General features: G+C 40.2%; 3 protein-coding genes across 6 annotated transcripts in view; all 3 read right to left on the minus strand.

Annotated features, from left to right (window-relative positions):
• Positions 1-494: 494 nt before the first annotated feature.
• Positions 495-2,261, minus strand: ubc (ubiquitin C). The gene is made up of 2 exons (XM_072659305.1): positions 2,152-2,261; positions 495-1,511 (listed from the first exon to the last, which is right to left on the minus strand). Exon 2 carries the CDS (start codon positions 1,502-1,504, stop codon positions 587-589), a length of 918 nt encoding a protein of 305 aa, XP_072515406.1. The 5' UTR covers positions 1,505-1,511; positions 2,152-2,261; the 3' UTR covers positions 495-586.
• Positions 2,262-4,124: 1,863 nt separating this feature from the next.
• tpst2 (tyrosylprotein sulfotransferase 2) lies at positions 4,125-9,980 on the minus strand. 2 transcript variants are annotated; one of them, XM_072658542.1, is made up of 6 exons: positions 9,822-9,980; positions 8,209-8,758; positions 5,589-5,906; positions 4,789-4,987; positions 4,600-4,654; positions 4,125-4,491 (listed from the first exon to the last, which is right to left on the minus strand). In XM_072658542.1, the coding sequence occupies exons 2-6, from the start codon at positions 8,703-8,705 to the stop codon at positions 4,460-4,462; spliced, it is 1,101 nt and encodes a 366-aa protein (XP_072514643.1). In that variant the 5' UTR covers positions 8,706-8,758; positions 9,822-9,980; the 3' UTR covers positions 4,125-4,459. The 2 variants fall into 2 exon arrangements, with proteins under 2 accessions (XP_072514643.1, XP_072514642.1); XM_072658541.1 differs by lacking the exons at positions 4,125-4,491; positions 4,600-4,654 and having other exon boundaries at positions 4,661-4,987.
• Positions 9,981-10,168: 188 nt separating this feature from the next.
• sez6l (seizure related 6 homolog (mouse)-like) overlaps positions 10,169-21,437 on the minus strand; it is a 32,255-nt gene continuing 20,986 nt past the window's right edge. For 2 of the 3 annotated variants that reach the window (XM_072659273.1, XM_072659271.1), the window contains 14 exons: positions 19,989-20,184; positions 19,446-19,631; positions 18,917-19,088; positions 18,637-18,806; positions 18,234-18,428; positions 16,812-16,950; positions 16,056-16,252; positions 14,958-15,152; positions 12,663-12,854; positions 12,326-12,520; positions 12,197-12,232; positions 11,847-11,961; positions 11,502-11,607; positions 10,169-10,940 (listed from right to left, as the gene is read on the minus strand). In XM_072659273.1, coding sequence (XP_072515374.1) covers positions 10,911-10,940; positions 11,502-11,607; positions 11,847-11,961; positions 12,197-12,232; positions 12,326-12,520; positions 12,663-12,854; positions 14,958-15,152; positions 16,056-16,252; positions 16,812-16,950; positions 18,234-18,428; positions 18,637-18,806; positions 18,917-19,088; positions 19,446-19,631; positions 19,989-20,184 — 2,124 coding nt within the window. In that variant the 3' untranslated portion in view covers positions 10,169-10,910. The remainder of the gene's footprint in view (positions 10,941-11,501; positions 11,608-11,846; positions 11,962-12,196; positions 12,233-12,325; positions 12,521-12,662; positions 12,855-14,957; positions 15,153-16,055; positions 16,253-16,811; positions 16,951-18,233; positions 18,429-18,636; positions 18,807-18,916; positions 19,089-19,445; positions 19,632-19,988; positions 20,185-21,437) is intronic. The other variant, XM_072659272.1, reaches the window with a different exon arrangement.

Here is a 21,437-nt window from a genome sequence, read left to right on the forward strand (position 1 = left end):
TGACCCAATTCATTATAGATGTATACATTCATATTTAGCACACATTTTGCTTTGTTTTGCACTGCTGTTAGATGCCAATTGCATTTCATTGCCATGTATTGAGCAAAAACACTTGAAGCTGTATTTAAGTCAGAGCAGAAAGACTCATGCAGTTCATATTTGTATTGTGAAGGCAAGGGGTACACCTGCACATTTATAAACAGAAAGGTACACCTTTGTCCAGACAAAAGCACTGAAACCTTGAGCCCATAGCAGTAATGCGCTACTAGAACATTGTGGACATCTAGTGGCTAATATTAGTACAACACATTCAAATCTAAAGAATTAGTCAGCCACAGCACTCAGTGCAGGCCAGTAAGTGACCAGGGGAAAAAAATAAAATAAACCCAGGCCCACTTTAAACGGAAATGTAAAATCCATTCAAGCTATACTCAACTAACCTTAAACACACTTTTTGCTGTTAGTGGTATTAAATGACCTGCAAAAGCCAGACATTTTGAAGAATGCTTTAACTTTATTGAATGTTTAGAGGTACAGCAACATGAAATTGGTATTCAGGCATCTTTACAAGCTCAAGTTAAACAGATCAGTTGCCCCCACGGAGACGCAGGACAAGATGCAGGGTGGACTCCTTCTGGATGTTGTAGTCAGAGAGGGTGCGACCATCTTCTAGCTGCTTGCCCGCGAAGATCAGACGCTGTTGGTCAGGTGGAATGCCTTCTTTGTCCTGAATCTTGGCCTTGACATTTTCAATGGTGTCACTGGGCTCAACCTCCAGGGTGATTGTCTTACCAGTCAGCGTTTTCACAAAGATCTGCATACCTCCTCTCAGACGTAGGACAAGATGTAGGGTGGACTCCTTCTGGATATTGTAGTCAGAGAGGGTGCGACCATCCTCCAGCTGCTTGCCAGCAAAGATCAGACGCTGTTGGTCAGGTGGAATGCCTTCCTTGTCCTGAATCTTGGCCTTGACATTTTCAATGGTGTCACTGGGCTCCACTTCCAGGGTGATGGTCTTGCCTGTTAGGGTCTTCACAAAGATCTGCATACCACCCCTCAGACGCAGGACAAGATGAAGGGTAGACTCCTTCTGGATGTTGTAGTCAGAGAGGGTGCGACCATCTTCTAGCTGCTTGCCCGCAAAGATCAGACGCTGTTGGTCAGGTGGAATGCCTTCTTTGTCCTGAATCTTGGCCTTGACGTTTTCAATGGTGTCACTGGGCTCCACCTCCAGGGTGATGGTCTTGCCTGTTAGGGTCTTCACAAAGATCTGCATACCACCCCTCAGACGCAGGACAAGATGAAGGGTAGACTCTTTTTGGATGTTGTAGTCAGAGAGGGTGCGACCATCTTCTAGCTGCTTGCCCGCGAAGATCAGACGCTGTTGGTCAGGTGGAATGCCTTCTTTGTCCTGAATCTTGGCCTTGACATTTTCAATTGTGTCACTGGGCTCCACCTCCAGGGTGATAGTCTTACCAGTCAGCGTCTTCACAAAGATCTGCATCTTTACGCTTAAAAACAAAAACAAAACAAAAAAAAGATACATGAAACATTAGCAAGTTATCAGAGACCTCCAACAGTTTAAGTTTAATTATTCACACTTCACGTTAGCAAAAGCCAAAAGGAAAACAAACATGTCCTACATGACGCCACAAGGTGTGGCTGAATGTCCGTACAAGAGTGGACGACACAAATCGGCTTGATGAGGTTACGGTTTAGACTAAATAATGACATCCTAAGTAGCAAGCAGTCAGATCGTTTTCTGACCGGATACAACATGCATTATAGTTAGCTATAAAGACGAAATGATTCGCATTCCTCACTTTGCATTACCTAGCTATCTGCTACAGATGTTCTAATAGCTAGCACTATCTACTGTGTCAGCTGCCTTGATTGCTAACAGCTCCGACTGGCATCCAAAAGTCGACAAAAAGTCTGACGACCTTTTAAACAAAGCTCACAAATAGGCTAAATTAACTTTGTCAAAATGTACGTAACATTAACGTCTCGGGCCTATTTACGTTACACGTCAACCAGGCAAGAACTAACCTACCCCTAACCAGCTTATTCATTTAATACGCCCAAACATAACAAATATCAACAGACAGAATAAAATGACGGCTATATGAGACAGTTGTAACGTATACTTACAAACAAATGTTCCTTTATTTTAAAATTTGAATGAATAGAGAATCTTTCCTACTCGTCCTCAGGAAGCGACTGAATGATGCAAAACAAAAAGCCGAAGTATTTATAGTAACGGTGTTGTGTCCTTCCACTGTTACACCCAGGGAACTAGCTATAGGTTGCGCACTTTAACAGTGTACATTCAGGCAGTGTACATTCATCGTTTCATTAATAAAAGGTGCGATGTTTGCATTGTGTTAATATCTGAAGGTTATTTAACACCACCTAAAAAAAAGATTTTGAATAGCTGGCTCGTGCAGAAGTCAAGAAAGCCTGACGCGGAGTGATTCGACAGTGTGCCGTAATCTGCAAACCCTGTCATACAGCACTTCAACGCTGCCTTTTTAAAATGGGCGAATAGATGCCTTATTCGTGTTGTGGAGAGACTAGATTATATTCATTTTTGGCATATTATATATGCATATTTTGCTACACGGTCAGCATTGTTCTTGTCCAGTGGTGCAGTAGCCTATTGGTCAACATACACCTAAAATCCTGCTGATATTTTCACATTTATATATTTATCACATCTAGTTTGTCCCATACATAAGGGCATGGTTTGAAAGCTGATTCATCTTTTACATTTTAAATCTTTTTACAAACACTAAATGCACTTCATCACAGCTGCAAACATCAGCAGTTGTTAAGTAGCAACTTGTGACAGTTCTGTTCATAAACTAAACTCAAATATTCTCATGCGCAAACATACTAGGAAAAGCTCACTAGAGTTTGAAAAATCTTTTGAAAATCATTCCAAAGTAAAGTTCCCAAGATAATGTTGCTACTGGTACTGGTCTCAGGTGTACTTTATTAAAACATTAAATTGCAATTTGCTGTTATTTTATCACAAAGAGGAATAAAACAACAGAAATATTACATAGATAATATACATAAAATTCACATATTGCAACATCATTAGCACAATATTAACATATCATATTTTGTGTAAAATATAAGTAAGGAATAATTTGCTTTAAACACTTCAAATAAAGTTTGTCAGTCAACTTTGTGTAGCCCAATTCAGATTCAGTTCTTTTTGTTACATTTTATATACAGGCCAAAAGTTTGGACACACCTTCTCATTCAATGCATTTTCTGTATTTTCATGACTATTTACATTGTAGATTATCACTGAAGGCATCTAAACTATGAATGAACACATGTGGAGTTATGTACTTAACAAAAAAGGTGAAATAACTGAAAACATGTTTTATATTCTAGTTTCTTCAAAATAGCCACCCTTTGCTCTGATTACTGCTTTGCACACTCTTGGCATTCTCTCAATGAGCTTTAAGAAGTAGTCACCTGAAATGGTTTTCAAGTGTGCCTTATCAGGGTTAATTAGTGGAATTTCTTGCTTTATCAGTGGGGTTGGGACCATCAGTTGTGTTGTGCAGAAGTCAGGTTACTACACAACCGACAGCCCTATTGGACAACTGTTAAAATTCATATTATGGCAAGAACCAATCAGCTAACTAAAGAAAAATGAGTGGCCATTATTACTTTAAGAAATGAAGGTCACTCAGTCTGGAAAATTGCAAAAACTTTAAATGTGTCCCCAAGTGGAGTCACAAAAACCATCAAGCGCTACAGCGAAACTGGCACACACGAGGACCGACCCAAGGAAGGAAGACCTAGAGTCACCTCTGCTTCTCAGGACAAGTTCATAGAGTCTAGAGAGTCAAGAGTCACCAGCCTCAGAAATCGCAAGTTAACAGCAGCTCAGATAACAGACCAGTTGAATGCCACACAGAGTTCTAGCAGCAGACCCATCTCTAGAACAACTGTTAAGAGGAGACTGCGCAAATCAGGCCTTCATGGTCAACATGTTTTCAGTTATTTCACCTTTTTTGTTAAGTACATAACTCCACATGTGTTCATTCATAGTTTTGATCCCTTCAGTGAGAATCTACAATGTAAATAGTAATGAAAATACAGAAAACGCATTGAATGAGAAGGTGTGTCCAAACTTTTGGCCTGTACTGTACATATTTACTGTTAGTAATTCATAAGTTGATGATGGTGCATTATGTTCTACCAAGCCACCTTAGCTGCAGGTCAGATGATTCAATGATTATGATTCAACCTATTATGTTTTTCAACAATATTTCTTGCCTCTTTACATCCTTAGGTGTTAACAAGTCCAAAGTTTTACACTTCCATACCCTAACACAGTCATTGTTCTACAAGGCCTCAACACACTTTAAAAGGCCACACACACAAGAAGTTTAAATGTAAGTTAAATTTAGAAGCATCTGTAACTCAGCTTCTTTCAGCCTCTTGTGCTTGATGCTTTCAACATCTCTGTAGAAGAATAAATGTCAGCAGAAATGAAACATGCGGTAACTTTAAATATGTAACGTAATTGAAAAGTAAAAAGAAGTCAGAGGATGTCGCATAATTAAAACTTACTCTCTTGTGACAGCCTTTTCAAACTTGCTGGAGGTTTGAAATCTCCCCTTAGGACCTGGAATTAAATTAGTCAAAATACATGTAATGTAAAATACATTTGTTTAAGCCATGTGTTCTATATGAAAATGGCCAAACAGTGGTGCTAAAATGTGAGTTACATTGAAACCCTGAACAGAGTTCACACCATACCCTCTCTGTATTATTGATCACTTGAGGATCTGGTTGACCGTAATCTGGGGGGTTGGCACTAGGGTCGTAACCCAGCCTACTAAGCATTGGAGCAATGTTCTTCATGTCTTCCAGGACATCCCGTGGAATGTGTCCTACCCAACGAGTTAGCGCCTCCAGGTTGACAGGTTTGATTACCTGATCAGTGGAGCGCTCTATTCTGTAAAGTGAAGTAAAAACAGTCAATAGGGACATTTATTTAAAATGTAAATAAAGTAATTCAGAGTTGTTTGATGTGAAATACTCCATTTTAGTCAAACCACTAGAGACAGAGTAGTTCACAGCAGTATGGGTTGTTATTACAATGCTGCTGTATATCCAGGACAATGTTCTATGAGGTTACACAAGGTTTTTGTCACTGTTGTGCTATTATCAACATTACATATAAGAACTCAGGCCTGAATGACTTTATTTATACCTTAATGGCTGAAATATGAAGAAATGGAGAAAAAAACAGAATTCATGGTTTCATTTTCAACATGATTGACTTTTTTATGTTCAATGTGCTGGTGTAATTTTGCGTTTTCAGTTGACTTTTTAAATAAAACAATGCACAACAATAATAATAATAACAACAACAACAACAACAATAATAATAAATCATATGTCTTCAATCTTAAAGAAAAATACCTTTTAAAATCAGTAAAAAAAAAAAAAATCAATGCAAGTCTAGGAGAAAGTCCCACTGCAAAGAAATAAACTTCACAAGGCATATACATTCATTAAACTGAATTCACAATTTTTAAGAGGCTGAAACTGACCGAGACAGGGAAACACCTCCAGGTTGTCCAATGGCTAACTCATGGTGAAGCACCCCCTCGTGCCATGGCACATCCAAGAACTGCAGCACTTTCATCATCATGGTTCGTGGCTGAAGTACTAGGTTTTCATAGCGAACAGTTAAGCAGCGTTTAGGCCCTACAAGCGTGCACTGAAACAGCATTGACTCTATTGCATGATTCCACTTGGCAAGGCAGTCCCTGTAGCTAGAGAGGTCAAAGCCGGCAATCGTCACCCGCCTGGAGATCATGGAGTGCACTGAAGCCCGGCCATCTCGCAGCATGAGAATGAACTTTGAGCTGAAAGCAAAATGACAGGAAATAGTAGCTAATGTTATGGTAGATAGTGGTAAGGCACTCACTAAGCTTACTAAGCCTATATATATGTTTTAACTGCAGTACACTGATGATGCACATGGTCACAGTAACCCAGTGGTAAGAGAAGTAAGCTCACAACCATTAGGGTGGTGGATCAAATCCTTGTACTGATCTGGCTTTCCTGGTTGTGTCCTTGGGCAAGGCACAAGGCTATGCTGTTCAGCTATTCCAAGACTGGGCACACTTAGACATAACTTGTGGATCAGATTGTCAACCCTGTTAGAGCTGTCCTGGTATACTGTAAAGTGGGTCACAGAAGCTCACAGAACTGTAGCACATAGCATTAAAAAATTCTCATGCAACATTTATTAGATATTTTCAAACAACTTCTGGAAATGTTTGTCAGGAGCTTCAAGGATTAGGTTTCCATGGTTGCAACTGCACATCATGGATGTGTGTCACATTGCTCCAATAAACATTAAGCTAGATATGTCTCAAACCAGGCATATTTTATTTGACCGGTATCAGTTATTTTAAGCCTAATCCAGCTCTAATGACTTTATTTTTATCACTGTGTTAGAGTGCCTTCTGTAATTATCAAGGCACTGTAAATGGATATTACACACAGCCCATTGCAGTGAGGAGGAGTGAGGAATATTCTCACAAGAAAACAAAACAGCTTAAACTCTACAGTGTGGAGCTGCATTTACAATGGAACATGTTTGAGTACATTACTATTCAAGTATAAATACAGTGTTCAGCACACGCAACCACAATCATTGGCAGAGTTGTGGGCCCGGTCTAATACCTTTTTATGGGGCCAAAAATCCCTAGCAGTGTGCCTGATTAATATCTAGAATGTTTATGGTAGATTACAAATACTACACCTCTGCCTGACAGTCTTGGATTGTATACATAATTTATAGCCATGCCGCTTAGATGTAGTAATTTGTGGTAAAGGAGCCTCAAACAGAAGCTTAGTGTAAATAAACATACTATTTTGAAGTTTTACATTTCTGTATTGTATATCATTCTGTTTGATATTATGAAATATTCTAATAATTTGAGAGACTGGATTTCTGATTTTCTGAAGTCATACCGATCAAAATTATAACAAAAAAGACTTTTTACATCTGATGCATATTTTACATCTGTAGTTGAAGCACTTGATAGTGTGAACACAGCTTAAGACTTCTATGTACGCTGCAAAGTGTCACCTGAAGTGATGTAAAGCCTATGGTGTGAAGCTAAAGCTGTTTGTATCCTTTTAGCCATTTAGTGCAGCTTCTAGGTTAACCACATGCTGCCTGCAGCTGCAGCTGTATGCATAGGTGGTTATTTACTCATTACATTTACCGAGTTATGTGAACTTATGTAATATTCTTTACGAATTTGTAGATTTTTTAATTAATACTTTTAGATGTACTTGAGAATATCTGTGAATAGGGACTGGCTTTTCACTCACTTTTACTTTATTCAGTAATATTAATTTACCAATCATTTATATTAATTTACCAATCCTGATTTGTTCCTGAAATTTTACAAAAAGTACATCAAACAAACAAGTTTTTTTTGCTAATACATGTAAGAGATGTTCCACAGCTGTTCTTTAGGGAACTCAGAACTTAAGTCGTTTTTTAACAACTACTTTTGTATTTCCATATATTGTATTTCCATTTTTTAAAGATATTTGTATTTGTATGAGGATTTACAGACGTAACATTTTTATTTAAAAATGGGTTTCCGGTTCTTATGTGTCACTGGTAGGAACTTTTATGAAATCTTGATGTAAATCCTATAGCTGCGTTCAAAATGGTACACTTCCCTATAAACTATTCACACATCAACTGTTGAATGATAGCTAGGTTATTGATTTTAAAAAATACATGCTATAAACATAGCACTTTGAAAAGATGTCTGCAGAGGAAGCAGAATTTCCTATAGGGATGCCTGACACAACGCAACAACTCCTTTGTCAGTAGTAAGACACCACCACATTGCATTATGGTACATTGGATCTCTGCTGAGTTAATTTAAAATGCTTTTGTAAGTATAATTAATTTCAATAAAGGAAAAGCACACAAGTTTTGTGGCACAATTACAAGAGATACATTGTTTCTAGTGTCAGAACCACTTTGTTCAGAGGTTTTGTGGATTTCCATGAATTTTCCAAGATAAACCTTTTTCAAGTCAGTGTACAAGACATGCCAAGTAGCACTGTGGAAACTACTTTGATTTTTAGGGCCCTTCAAGATACATCAACCTTTTCTGCTGAAACTCTTACTTGGGAAAGATATTAGAGAGGTAGATGGAACTCTTGAGGGTGAATGGATCTTTGTTGCAGAGTACTTGTGCTGGCTCCCCATGACGAGCGATGATCTCCAGTAGGAAGGCCGTGGTGGCAGCATCTAGCATCTCCTGAGTGACATCCTCGTCCTCCAGGCTCTGGCGCTCCTCGCCCTGCCTCTTCCAACCCTGGCGCAGTCCCAGCAGCCTGGGGATGACCCTAGTCTCCTCCCCACAGCGGATAAGAGGGTGGGCATCCAGCATGGCCCGCATAAGAGTGGTCCCTGAGCGGGGTACCCCTCCCACAAACACCATGGGTGAATCTTGGTTGTAATGGTACTGAGTCTGATTGCTGCCTTTAACCAGGATGGACACCCTGTGGTTGTGGACCAGTTTGCTCTGACACAAGAGCGCATGGTACAGGGCCCTTGCAGCAGTGTACACTCCAAACACACAGAGCAGCAGTGTTGTTCCCCGCCGAACTGACAACCGCATTGCATCGCTTGCTTATGTAGACGTGCTCATCAAGGTCCATAGAAACTGAGAGCCTGTACAGTGCACATATTTGAAATTATTTTTACAATCTTAAAAATGTCTTGATTAGCATAACACTTCTTGTGGTATCACTATTTGCCAAAGATTGTTCTTTTCTTTAAGATCATCAAACATTCTGGATATTAAGTTTATTATAACTATATCATACAGCTTTCACAGTTTTTTATGGAATTAAGTTTAGCATTCTGGAAATCTTAAACACCTAAATATGCTACAGAATATAGAGTTGGACTGTACTAACATTATTCACCACAGTTTTGACAAACATTCTGACATTAACCATGTTTTTCTTATACATTTTCGTACATGTTTAATTTATGAGAACAGTAATCATTATAAAAGCAGAGATGTGAACAATTCTGCTGTTTAAAACTACCACATTACTTATTTTTAAAAGACTTATTTTGTTTATTGCTCAAGAGCAAATTGAAATTCTAAAGAAGATATTAGTGAATGAGGTCTAATATAGTTAGTGTAGGACAAGGGCCACTATATAAAAGCAATGAAACATGGTGCGTGTAAGACTGTGAACTACTTCCGCACTGATCATTTTAAGTGACTAGTGTTAAGATCACTTGGTCTTGGTTAACTAAACACCTCTGCGTATGTCTCTCTTTAAGATATAATAACACTTGAAGTTTCACAAGAAGTTTATAACGTTATATTGGGAGGTAAATGCTACTTGTTACTGTACACAAGGAGAGGAAAGACTAAAACTGAAGAGTGGAGTACAAAAAAAGTCTGAGAACAAACTATCCATTTCAATCATTTAAACACATAGAACCTTACAATGCTGCGTGTCTTTACCTGACTGATATCAGGCAATGAACGTGTAACTAGCCTGACTTTCTGTTCCTTTAAAAAAGGATGTTGATGCAGTTTTGAGTTTTACTTATCGGGTGAAAGACTTCCTGAAATAGCTGAATCTGCCATTCGATATAACAAAGATAAAATGGATGGGTGCTGTTAGTTTGACATCACTAAGCTAAAGAACCTATTTACATCCACACTATTACATACACATTATTTGAAGATGCAAAGGAATTAGAAACTTACTCAAGATAAAAAGCTGCCAGTGTGCACCAACATCTGCAACCACATGCTTTGTCTTCATAGCAATCCATGTTCCTCAGCCATATTTTTAAAAAGTGCAAGAGTGCGGATGTGCAGAAAAATGTTTTTGTTTTTTTTTCCAAGAGATAAAGACCAGCTCAGATAAAATGCAAGCAGCAGGAAGTGGGCGGGTAGGTGTGGGTTGGAAGAGAACCACATTTCATTTGTGTTTCAGCAGGCAGCCGTTTTACATGTTCGCAGAACAGGGATAAGTCTTTCGTTTTCAGCCTGACATCCTGATGAGAAGTAAAACTAAGCTAAAATCATCTTTCATTAAGACAAAAGACAAGTTTGTTTATGAAAGACTGTCATTTTTATTTTCATGGTTTGGAGACCTCTATTTGGGTAAATCTTTCTCTTTAATTCCAAAAGCAAATGTACATTTAATCAGCAGAAAAACCCTTTTCACATATACAACAAAATAAATACATCATCTGTGTTTCTGCTGTTGTATGACGTCACTTGCATGGGAAAAATACTACCTTAAAACCTGCACTACAAACCAGTTTGAGTACAAAGCCTTATAAATGATAGCAGGCAGGAAGTCAGGGCACAGACAGGCAGACACACACATACACACACCTCTGGGTGCGTAACTGAACAGTGATTACTCCAGTGTTAGATGTCATGTTACTGACATTTGCTCACAATGTGCATTTTCACAGCTTTCCCTTTGCCTTTCTTGAAGACATACACAGTCTCCTTTATTCCACACACACACATACACACACACATTTTGTTAAACAAGAACCTCCTGCCTTAAGTGCATAATGTTCAAATCACATGGTAAAACCACAGTCACTTGTTCAATGATTCACCTCCTCTCCAACCCCTGCTACACAGCCTTCCTCTTACCACCTCCCTTCCCTATTGCTCTCTCTCTCTTCCTCTGGACCCTGATTAGGCTGCAGATTTGGGAGGTTGGGGAGGTGGGGCAGCAGTGGAATTGTCAGGAGCTATTTACATCACTTCCTCTCAGGGCTGGAGTAATGGGGGCTGCTTCTGAGAATTCATCCACGGGAACAGCTTGCTTCATATCGATACTTCGTACTCTCTCGTGTCCTGAAAACACACAACCAAAATAAAGCAAAAAAAAAAAAAATTACTTACAGACTCTGCTTGAGTTCTTCATAAGCTGTGTACACAGGCAGCATTTTAGCCATAAGTTCTTAATCTAAAACTACTATTTTTAAAAAATGTAAGAAAGTTATTAAGCCACATTGCAGTACACAAGGCCTGATTCCATTTACAATTTACACTAACATGTGTTCCCACTGTGACCAGATGTGGTTCCATTATACTTTACCATGTGAAAATAATGTCAACACATATGTAGTTTTCATTTTACTTACAGTAACTAACTGTGAACATTGGTCCACATATTTACCCCCTGTTAACATGTCCATGTGGGGCCTCAACTGGGAAAAAGAAAGTTATGTCAGTGTGTTCCATGTTAGCCCAACATATGGATGCCCACTACGGTCCCACCAGGGTCAGTGATGGGACTAGGGGGGGTTAAACATGGGCCCCATCTGGGTTGTACGCTGGACATGGGGCCTAGATGGGACTCATGTAAGATCAGATTGTATCTGGCAGTGAAATGTAATTCTGCATTCTACTCACCCCTCCTGTCTCATAAAGAGGGTTGTCAAACTCAGTCTCCACAGTGATCTGGCTGTATGGGTGAGGGTACATAAGAGGCAGGCGCAGGTTGGAGTGATATCGACATCTGGTTTAGGAGAATATGAATAACAGTCATAACAACCCTCCAGAAAGAGCATACACATTCAAGGAGCAGAAGCAAACAAGTTTTCAAATAGCTTTCAAACCACATAGTAAAATGTATTGGTCTCATTTCTCATGTTGCTTTATGAAATATATAAAAACCGAATAAGCAAATGAAGCTGACCCTAGTCTTAAAGACTTTGACATTGAACCCAAATTAAGCTTCAAAAGACATATGCCGACCTTGTGAGATATATATAGGCTCCTCCAAGCAAGACAGACAGTAGCAGAACTAATATGAAAATGGCCAGGGCCATGCTTCCACCATCCAAAGATGACTCTGCTGTAGCCTCTGCAACTACAGTGACAGAACACATTAGTAAATAAAGAAGTACAGTCATGCCAGAAGGAAGGAAATTTCTTCTTGGTTAGAGAACTGGTATTAGTGGTAATGCTCTATAGCTCTTGATTAAAAAAAGACATTTGGTGGTCATATATTCTATTTGCATGAGAAATGCTCTTAGGAAGAACACCTCCAACAATATATTACTAATTAAACACAAAAACAGAAAAATGACAATAATGAGACTGACCTTCTAAAGCATGGTTGCCAGAGCATTCATGATTGGCTACCAAAAACAGTAATGAGAAAGAAGAGAATTCAATGCTATAGTAAGAAAAGACTGTTTATATGCTCCAATGTTGAATGTTATTAGCTTTACCTCTACACAAGGGTAATGGTCCACTCCAAAATGAAGGATTCCCTAATATGCATTTGATAGCGATCTCTCCAATAAGTTCATAGCCCTGATAGCACATGAATGTCAGAGATTCCCCAGGCAGGTACAGCCTCTTAGACAGGATCTGATAGCCATTATCTGGAAGACCAGGATTCTCACAAGACACTGACTCTTCCGCTGGGTGAAATGAGAAAGTGTGAGCAAGAAAAGCAAGAGATTAAGTGGAGAAGAAGATGAGATCTTTGCAACAGAGATAACAATAGAGATACAAATAGAAAAGTTAGAAGAAAATTGTGAGAAGTAGAAACTCATGACTCACAGACACAGTGTGGCAGCCGGGATGTCCAGACTGGAGTTCCAGGCTCTCGACCGTAGCATGTTAAAGTGGCACCACCCTGCAGTAAGAAGCCTGGGTTGCAGCTGTACTGAATGGTGGTCCCCACCAGAAGTTTGGGGTCTGACAGTGTTCGTACAGAGTGCTCAACATGGCCTGGGTCTGTACAGTACATAACTGCCAGGAAACACATATGTAGGACATGACTAATGCAACCTTCCTCATCTTTTTCAAGTGCAAATATGATGAACTGAAAAAAGGCTTTTACTCAATAAATCAGACACTTTAGGAGATTGACTGAGACACACTGAATAAGCAAATGGCCTAAGTGTACAATCAGCTGTCACATACACTACTGTTGCAATCGAAATTATTCAACCCCATTGCAAGTTCTGCATCCTATGGGTTGCGCGCAGCCAGCCATTGTTTCATTTTCAGAACTGCCACTGATGCAAATTCACCATGCAACCAACACACTCGGTTGCCAGTGCAGACAAGCACTGAACTGGAGTAATGTCAATTGTGCTCTCTCTGGGCCCTGAATTGTTTGCAGGACAAAACTCCTCCTTATCTGTGTTTGCAAGAACAGAGAGAAGATTCCATCGTTGGGATGGATGAGGACCTAGACGATCTTCCTGGCCTTGGTGCAGAACTGCTTGTTATAGATGTTCTGCAGGTCAGGAAGTTCATTCTGAGCTCAGCTCAATGCACTATACTCTGGGGAATCCATCTGTCCTACTTGATCCTATTCTCAAACCAGCCTGTAATGTTTCCCGTAAAGATGCATTTGATGGTGCAGGTCTAGAAGTTCTGCAGCACCTTGGAGGGCAGTCTAAAGTGCCTTAGACATCTGAGGTGGTAGAGAAGCTGATGGGAATAAGATGGGAGATGGGAACTCTGCAGTCCACTATCAGCTTCTTGCTGACATTAAGGAGGAGGGCTGGTGGGCCATAGGGTTTTTAAGGGGTTAATCTCCATCAGGTAGGCCCTCCCAGAAATCAGTCCCACCACGACAGCACTGTCTGCAAACATGGCAATGGTGGTAGAGCTGAAAGTGGCCAAACAGTCATTAGTGTACAGAGAAGACAGCAGGGAGCTCCAGTGCCGAGTGTGGGTGTGACCTGTTTGCCTACTGAAAAAGACAAACTGCCTACAGTGAAGAATGGCAGTTGCTCGGTGATGCTCTGGGGCTGCTTTGCTTCCTCTGGCACTGCAAGCCCTTAGGAATACTGCCAAAAGCTGATGTCTGGTTATGCACATGTTTGCAGCAGGTCATAAAAGAAAAAGTGTTCTGCACGAAGTACTAAAGATGCCTGTCATGAAGGGGTTAAATAATTCTGGAACTGCAGTAGTCATTACCAATATCATTTTGTGTTGAATTTGAAAAAAGCACATTTTTGTTATATTATTAGGTGTGTTGGGCTATTTAAATAGTCTAAAATTTTGTAAAGTTTGCTAATAAGCCTAATTTGCAATGGGGGTTAAAAGCTTTTGACTGCAACTGTATATGAACAAACGTATTAAAAAATGAGTACATGAAAACAGCTGCATTAATTAGCTCTTCTGCTTGTTGAAAACATCACATAACTGACACCTGTTTCTCTGTTAGTTCTTATAAAATGCACAGTAGTATACTACAAAATGGCTTCTATTTGACTGCAATGTGGTGAAAGCAGCACTAGAATGTGGGTACATTTTATCTGTACATTATATCTTGGATATCTTACATATCTTGATATGAAATACGTGAAATGATAAACATAAATAGACTCTAAATGAGTGATGAAACCTTTATGAGCACAGTCGAGTTTTCATTACACTAAACTGTTTTTGCTCTAGCTCATTTACTGCACTTTCAAGAAGCATCATGATTTTGTCAATAATGTATAGTTGTAGAGGTATTTAAAGAAATGTGTACCATTAAGGTTATCTGAGGACTAGTCATGTATCTTTTTATCAAGCTGTAGCCTGGCCTTTTTGTTTTTGACAGGAATAACAATTTGCACCTTGTGCTAAACCCCTCTGCATATTATTATTTTATTTAAGGCAATCTGCTAAATCAGTGCCTATATTTTGGATAATAACTTAACTGATATGTTGAATAGTATTCCTCAGTCATTTAATAGTGTGGTCTTATGTGGTCCACAGGTTGCTGAACTAGTATGTTGCTGCATTTTCACAATGTACCAAACTGACCAAGAAACAACTAAGAAGTCACTTTATGAATTATGACAAACTAATATCACCTATATCTGAACGTGACACAGCTTTTAGACTCACTCTTCTCACAAAAGGGTGGCTGAGTGCTCCAGCTCAAGTCCAACTGACAGGTCAGGGTCTCTCTTCCCACCAAATCATAGCCGGGGTCACATTGGTAAGTGATCCGTGCTCCACGTACAAGTGCTGCATGTGAGGTGGTCTTCCAACCATTCTGGATCTCAGGGAGGTCTGGACAAGAGTCATTACGAGACACTTCTGATAAAAAGAAAAAAGAAAATTCAGTTTCTCTACCATTGGTTGTATTGCTAAATTGCACCATTTGGAAAATCAGCCAACCTTTAATATTTGTCAAAATTTCAAGATAGACTAAAAGAAATATGTCCAAAATTAGAAAATAAATCAATACCAATAATGATGACATAATGCAGGTCAAACTCATGAAGTCAATCTGATGATAAAAATGATGTAAATTAAATATTAATAAATAAATATGATATATATGATACAATAAATATAAATATGAATATCGGCTGAATATGTTACTTTCCAGTAAAAGAAGTGTACACATACACAGCTACTACTAAGTGAGGAACCTGCAGCTCAAGATTAAGAAAGTCTACAGGGTGTGTGAATAACTGGATATGTTTTTGAGTATGTCCTTTGAGAGTAGGACAAAACTGAATGTGAGAGAATGAGGGCAGAAGTGAGAGTGTAAAGACAGGAAGAGATAAGAAGAAGGAAGAATGAGAGGCCAAAGGAAACGAGAAGGGGACAGTTAGAGTTAGAAGAAGAGTAGGTTAAACAAGTGGTGACTTTCCCTGCAGAAACCTCTATGGATCTGATTTAAATCTGATAACTGAAGTAAAGCCTTTAGTTAGATAATTTTCAATAAATGTGCTTTTAATTGGCATGGCCAGTTTGACACACCCAGAGCGGTGGGTAGCCAACTCCAGTGCCCGGGGATCAGAGAGGGTAAAGGGCCTAGCTCAAGGGCCCAACAGTGGCAGCTTGCCAAGCCCGGGAATCGAAGCCCCTGTTATCGATAGCCCGGCGCTCTGAGCCACCACTGCCCCAAGCACACTCACAACAATACTCAACAACAATGAGTCTCTAGAATGAGTCTCTATGGTAAGACATAGTTAAGCATTGCTTCCTTACCCATGTAATTGATGATGAAGCCCTCTCCCTTCCCAAAAACCAAGCCGGCTGGGTCAGAATGGAAAGTTATGGTCAGATCAGGAGTGGTGGAGGACAGCTTGAATGGACTGGTGCCTCCCACATACTGACCCAGAATGCGCGTGGTAACCTCATCCCCATCCAGGATGGTCAGCATGTCACTATCACTAAGGTTCAGACTAAGAGAAAGAAAGCATGATAATTCATTTAAGTCATTTACACTGTTGGACTTGCAAGCATGAATTTCTCATTTAAGGTCCTGCCACTGTATCCCAATGAGCCAGAACACATACTAGTAAACAATTCCATGGTTAGTTCTTTTTATTGACATTCTCAGTGTAGCTTTGAGGGGTTTGTTTCTTGTTATTTTGAGACCTTCTAGGTGTTTTAGAATTTCTTTTGTTACCTTTGGACTTAATTGGAGATAATGGCACTCACTGTGGCTTGCTGTGCTTCCAGAGCCTTGGCCTTCTTAATAACTTGTGTGGGTTGTGGGTTTGTGTTTTGTTTTGGTTGTTTTTAATGGCTGGTGTGGCCTAACTTTAAAACAATTTAAACTCTTCAATTTAGGTAGCCTTTGTCTTGTATTATATTCTGTTTAAAAATCTAAATGAATGACTGATTTTAGTTTTAGATTTATTGCTAGTTATACCAACAAGGTACAATGTTCATAGCCTTAGAAGCTCTCTAAATGTGATAGAGCCATTACAAACTCAAAAGTGAAGAGTGGAAACCCACAGCTGCACATCCAGAAGGACACGCTTGTCCTCACCAACATGAATCCTCCAGCTGCAGTCCTCACCCTCACCATACCACTCTGGCCAGTTTGGGGATAAGATGACACCACTGGGTCCAGACAGGTCTCCTCCACACAGAGCTGCAGACAAAAGTTTTCTTACTTATAAAAAAAAGACTTGATCAGTTTGCCTACTGGATTTGTCTAGGCTGCTATTGTAATTATTTCCCTTTATATTAGCCAGTGCAGAACATAACATTTTAGCTAGACACCACCATCTGGCAAGCATTCTGGGGGAAATCCTAGCCCCTTGATCATGTGCAATGGCCTCAAGTTCACAAATTCTTGGGTTTGTGTGCTGCAACCACCTTTTAAATCCCACCAAAGATTTTCTGAGGTCAGGTGACTGTTGACCACTCCAATCTTCCAAAACTTCTAAAACCAAGCCCTGGTGGCATCTGAGGTATGCTTAAGATCAAGGTATCCAGTGATAACTTGCTTTTTCTTCCCTATCCAAGCTAGTGAAGCCAGTGTTCCTTTGACTTTGAACTTGTGAACTATGCTTCCAACTTTCTGTGGCAGTGTTCAGTACTTTTCCTTGTTTGTGTAGGGCAATGATCTCTTCTCTGAATGTTTTTGGACAACTCATATTTCCAACATGCAGTCAAATGTCACAATCAAGAAATCCTTTACCAGTCCATGTATTCTCAAACACACCGGCTGCAACTAATGAAGCCCTTGATTGGCCACCTGGTTTGCAAATGTGTTCTCATAAAGGATTCTATTCAGGGGTTGAATAATTCTGAGACTGCAGTATTATGGGATTTGAAGATTAATATTAGTGAACTGGAGGCCATTGCCCATGAGAAATATCACATCTTTTGCACTTCTAAAACTGCAGAAATGCATTTTGAATGTGGAGAAAGCACTTGTTATATTAGTGGTAAGCTAATGACATTTTTTTCTTGATTGGTTTATTGCAAACAATCTAATTTGCAATGGTGGTTCAATAATGCTCAATTACAAATTTAAGTAAAATCCCTCTTTAAAATGAGGTTCAATGCTTAACCTCTAACAATGCGCAACATCTCTCTTTGCATACTAATCAAACTCTTGTACTAATCTCTCTAAACTAATCTAAATATCATATAAACAGCTGATTCATACTTAAATGCTACTATGACTACATAGACAACTGTGTAAAAAATATATAAAACTAATATTTTTAAAAATAATGCATGAAGAAAGCAAATCTGATCTGCTAGAATAATGTGATAAGTACAAATATTTGGAAATGAGCTGCAAAAACCAACATGCAGAGCACAAGCTTAGTAATTAGTCTTGTGGGAATAAGTGGCATGTCTATTGCTTGAATTTAATATATTTATACTCAAGAAGCCACAGACTTTCTGCACAGCATATACCTTTACACAAAGGCTCTGTGTCATTCCAGTAGGGGTCTCGTGTGTTGATGCATTCAATGACGGGCGGGCCCTGCTCTAGGGAGTGCCCAGGGTCACAGGAGAATTGCACTACAGCTCCAACGCCATAGGTTGGGTCAGTGGTGCTGAAGTTGCCGTTCTGGATGTAAGGCTCATAGCAGTGGCCTTTCTCAAAGGCTACATGTGGAGAATTCACAACAGAGTCAGTATTTTATGATATTTGTGTGAGTACATGCCTACTTACCAGTATGTGAATAAAAAAACAGATAGAAAGACAAACAAGATTTACCATTTAAATTACAGGCTAAATGATTTACACATATATATATATATATATATATACACATAATATAACTAGTTACTACGGACAAATCTTAAGACCTACCCTCATAGCGGATGTTAAAGCCAGTGTTGTGGTGGTTTGGTTGGTCTGTTATAAACTGGACTCTGACTGCTGGCCCTTCACTTATGACTCCTTCAAATGGGATTGGACCACGCTGGCCAGAGTCAAAGAGTACCACAGAACCAGCATCTAGACCACTCCACAAAACAAGTCTGTGGTAAAAAATGAAGAAAAAATCTATTTTTAGATCAACACCTAGCAGACTAGCAGTGCTCTTCTCTGTGAGATAAGTAAATACAAAGACATAAATACTTGCACTGACCTGTCTGTTGGTCCCAGGACCATCCTCTCTAGATGGAGGTGTAATCTCTGACCACTAGGGGCCTCCAGGGACCAGAAGCAACTGCGGTCTAGTGTGCTGTTTGGCCCTGGGTGAGGTGAAGGTGACAACACTCTGCCCACGGTGGCATTCTTCATGGTACCGCCGCACAGAGCTGCATACAGAGATATTTACAGTTGCAATCAAATTTTTTTTATTTTTAATAAACCAATGAACAAGAAAAAAGAGCACACATTTGCAAGTAAGGTGGCAAATCAAGGGTTTCAGAAGCTCCCGAGTACTGTTGCTGTCTATGCTTATGCACTATTGTGTTGAGTTTGATTCCTGATGATGTGGGCAGACTAACAGAGCATTGTTTAACTGGACGTGTTGTGAAACATGGTAAAAAAACTAAATGCATCAACAAATATAAGTTCTACAAATTCTTTAACAAAATCTCAAATTATTTTGAAATATAACATTATCCTAATGACATTACAACATTTTGACTGTCTCCTCCTTATTCTCTCACCTCTGCAGCTGGGCTCCCGCTGGCTCCACACCGGCAGGGAGGCGTTGAGGCACGTGAGTGTGGCTGTGCCCTGCAGGTGGTAGCCCATGTGGCAGGAGAAATGTGCAGTGCCTCCTGGGTGCAGATTCAGCACTGATACCTCCCCAAAATGAGGTCGTCTGGGCAGGGCACAGCTCAGCCGGAACACTGGCCAGGAGAGGTATAAATATTGTTTTTTGTATGGAGGCAGGGAGGATATTAATAAGTCATCATTCATATTAATAATCTATAAACTATGTGATTACATAACACCTTCACTGATGCAATCAACATAAAAAAGGAAGAGAAAAAAAATTCAAATTAAAACAAACAGTGAGAGAAAGGACTTCAATGGTCGTTTGAAATTAGACACACAAGTTAATCTGAGAATGCTGCACAGCATATAGACATGGCAAATCACACAGATAGTTCAGCAATTTAACCAACTGGGAAATAATGCAATTAAATGTTGTGAAGCTTAACAACTCTTTGGATCTTCTGTAGTGTTGTGTAGTGTGAACTCACACTGGTAATGAAGCTGGAAGATGCCCATGCCCCCTTCAGGTGATGAGCGGTAAAATACAGAAATGGTATTGGTCGGGCTGCGGATCACCTGTCCCTCCACCAGTAGCGTCTGATTGGCGAGCACCAGCAAAGCCCCACCCTCGTCCACCCCTCTGATTGACAGCTGCTCGCCTTCTGACAGGTTAACACTTTTTACCTTCAGTAAAAAAAAGAATTTAATTTACTGAACAGGGACCAATAAGACAAAAGATCTGTGTGACAGGCCGCTGGGCTAGATATTGTAACTGTAATGTAATGTAACTGTAAACTGTTAAACCAATGAAAGTGTTTGGCCTCACCATGTGCTCACAAGCATATGGCTCTGTTTGTTTCTGTCTGTCCTGGCCCCGCCTATTAATTAGTAGTCCCACTTGTGCCTCCTCACCCCCTTGTTAGTCCTTGTATAAGTACCCCTTTGTTTGCGCTTTGCCTTTTGTGGTTTTGTGCATGTTCTTATGTATGTATGTATGTATATGGCGGTTTATGGAATGTTTGTTTGTTTCCATTAGTTTTAGTGTTTGGTTTGTTCTCCAGTTTGTATATCTTTATATTCTGTTTAGTTTTATCTTTAATAAATACGTCTGCCTCCAAGCTTCACCCACTGTGACAGAAGACCAGACCTTAAAATGGATGTTGCATGTAATCCCTAGGCCCGGGGTGCTGTAATGTGCCCCCCCCCCCCCCCCCTTCTGGACCCACCCACTGCTTGTGCTATGTGTGGGAGGTGAAAAAGAACTTCCGTTACACCAGGCTGTTAAAAACTGGAGGTCCCTGGGTCTCTCCTCTCATCAGAGGATTTCCCATCAAGAAGTGGGGAAAATTTGGGGGCAGGCATGGCGCATGATATGGCAAGAGAGGCAAGGCTAACAGGGATGCATGGCATGAGTATCCTCGTTCATGGCACAATATGAACGGTCTCCTGCATGTTCCCCTCGAACTTGAAGTCCATCCCAGCTCCAGTGTCTGCGCTCAGGCCGCCAGCTCCCGTCTCAGCAGTAGCATCTGCTCCTACTCCAAGGCAAGCAGTGCCTGCTGCCTCTGCGTCTCCTGGGCCAGTGACGCCTGTCGCCTCTGCTCCAGTGCCAGCGGTGCCCGCTGCCTCTTTTGTCCAGTCATTCTTTCTGCATGTTCAGCCTCTTGTCCAGTTATTGTTTCTGAATGTTCAGCCTCTTGTCCATGCCCAATGTTCAATCTGCTGTCATCTCCCCGGTCCAGTCTTGCATCCAGTTCTTTGTCCAGTCTCCGCTTTTGTCTCTTGTCTGGCCACCCAGTTCTGTTTCCTGTCTGTGTCCCTGTTTTATCTCCTGTCTGTTCCCTGGTTTGTTAGCTGTGTACTTTTCTGGCTTCCCCTTTTGCTGACTTGTTCATAAGTAGTCCCACCTGTGCCTTCTCTGTAGCCATACCCCCTTT

Source organism: Salminus brasiliensis, chromosome 16, assembly GCF_030463535.1.
Source record: "Salminus brasiliensis chromosome 16, fSalBra1.hap2, whole genome shotgun sequence".
In the NCBI taxonomy this organism is placed as follows: Eukaryota; Metazoa; Chordata; class Actinopteri; order Characiformes; family Bryconidae; genus Salminus; species Salminus brasiliensis.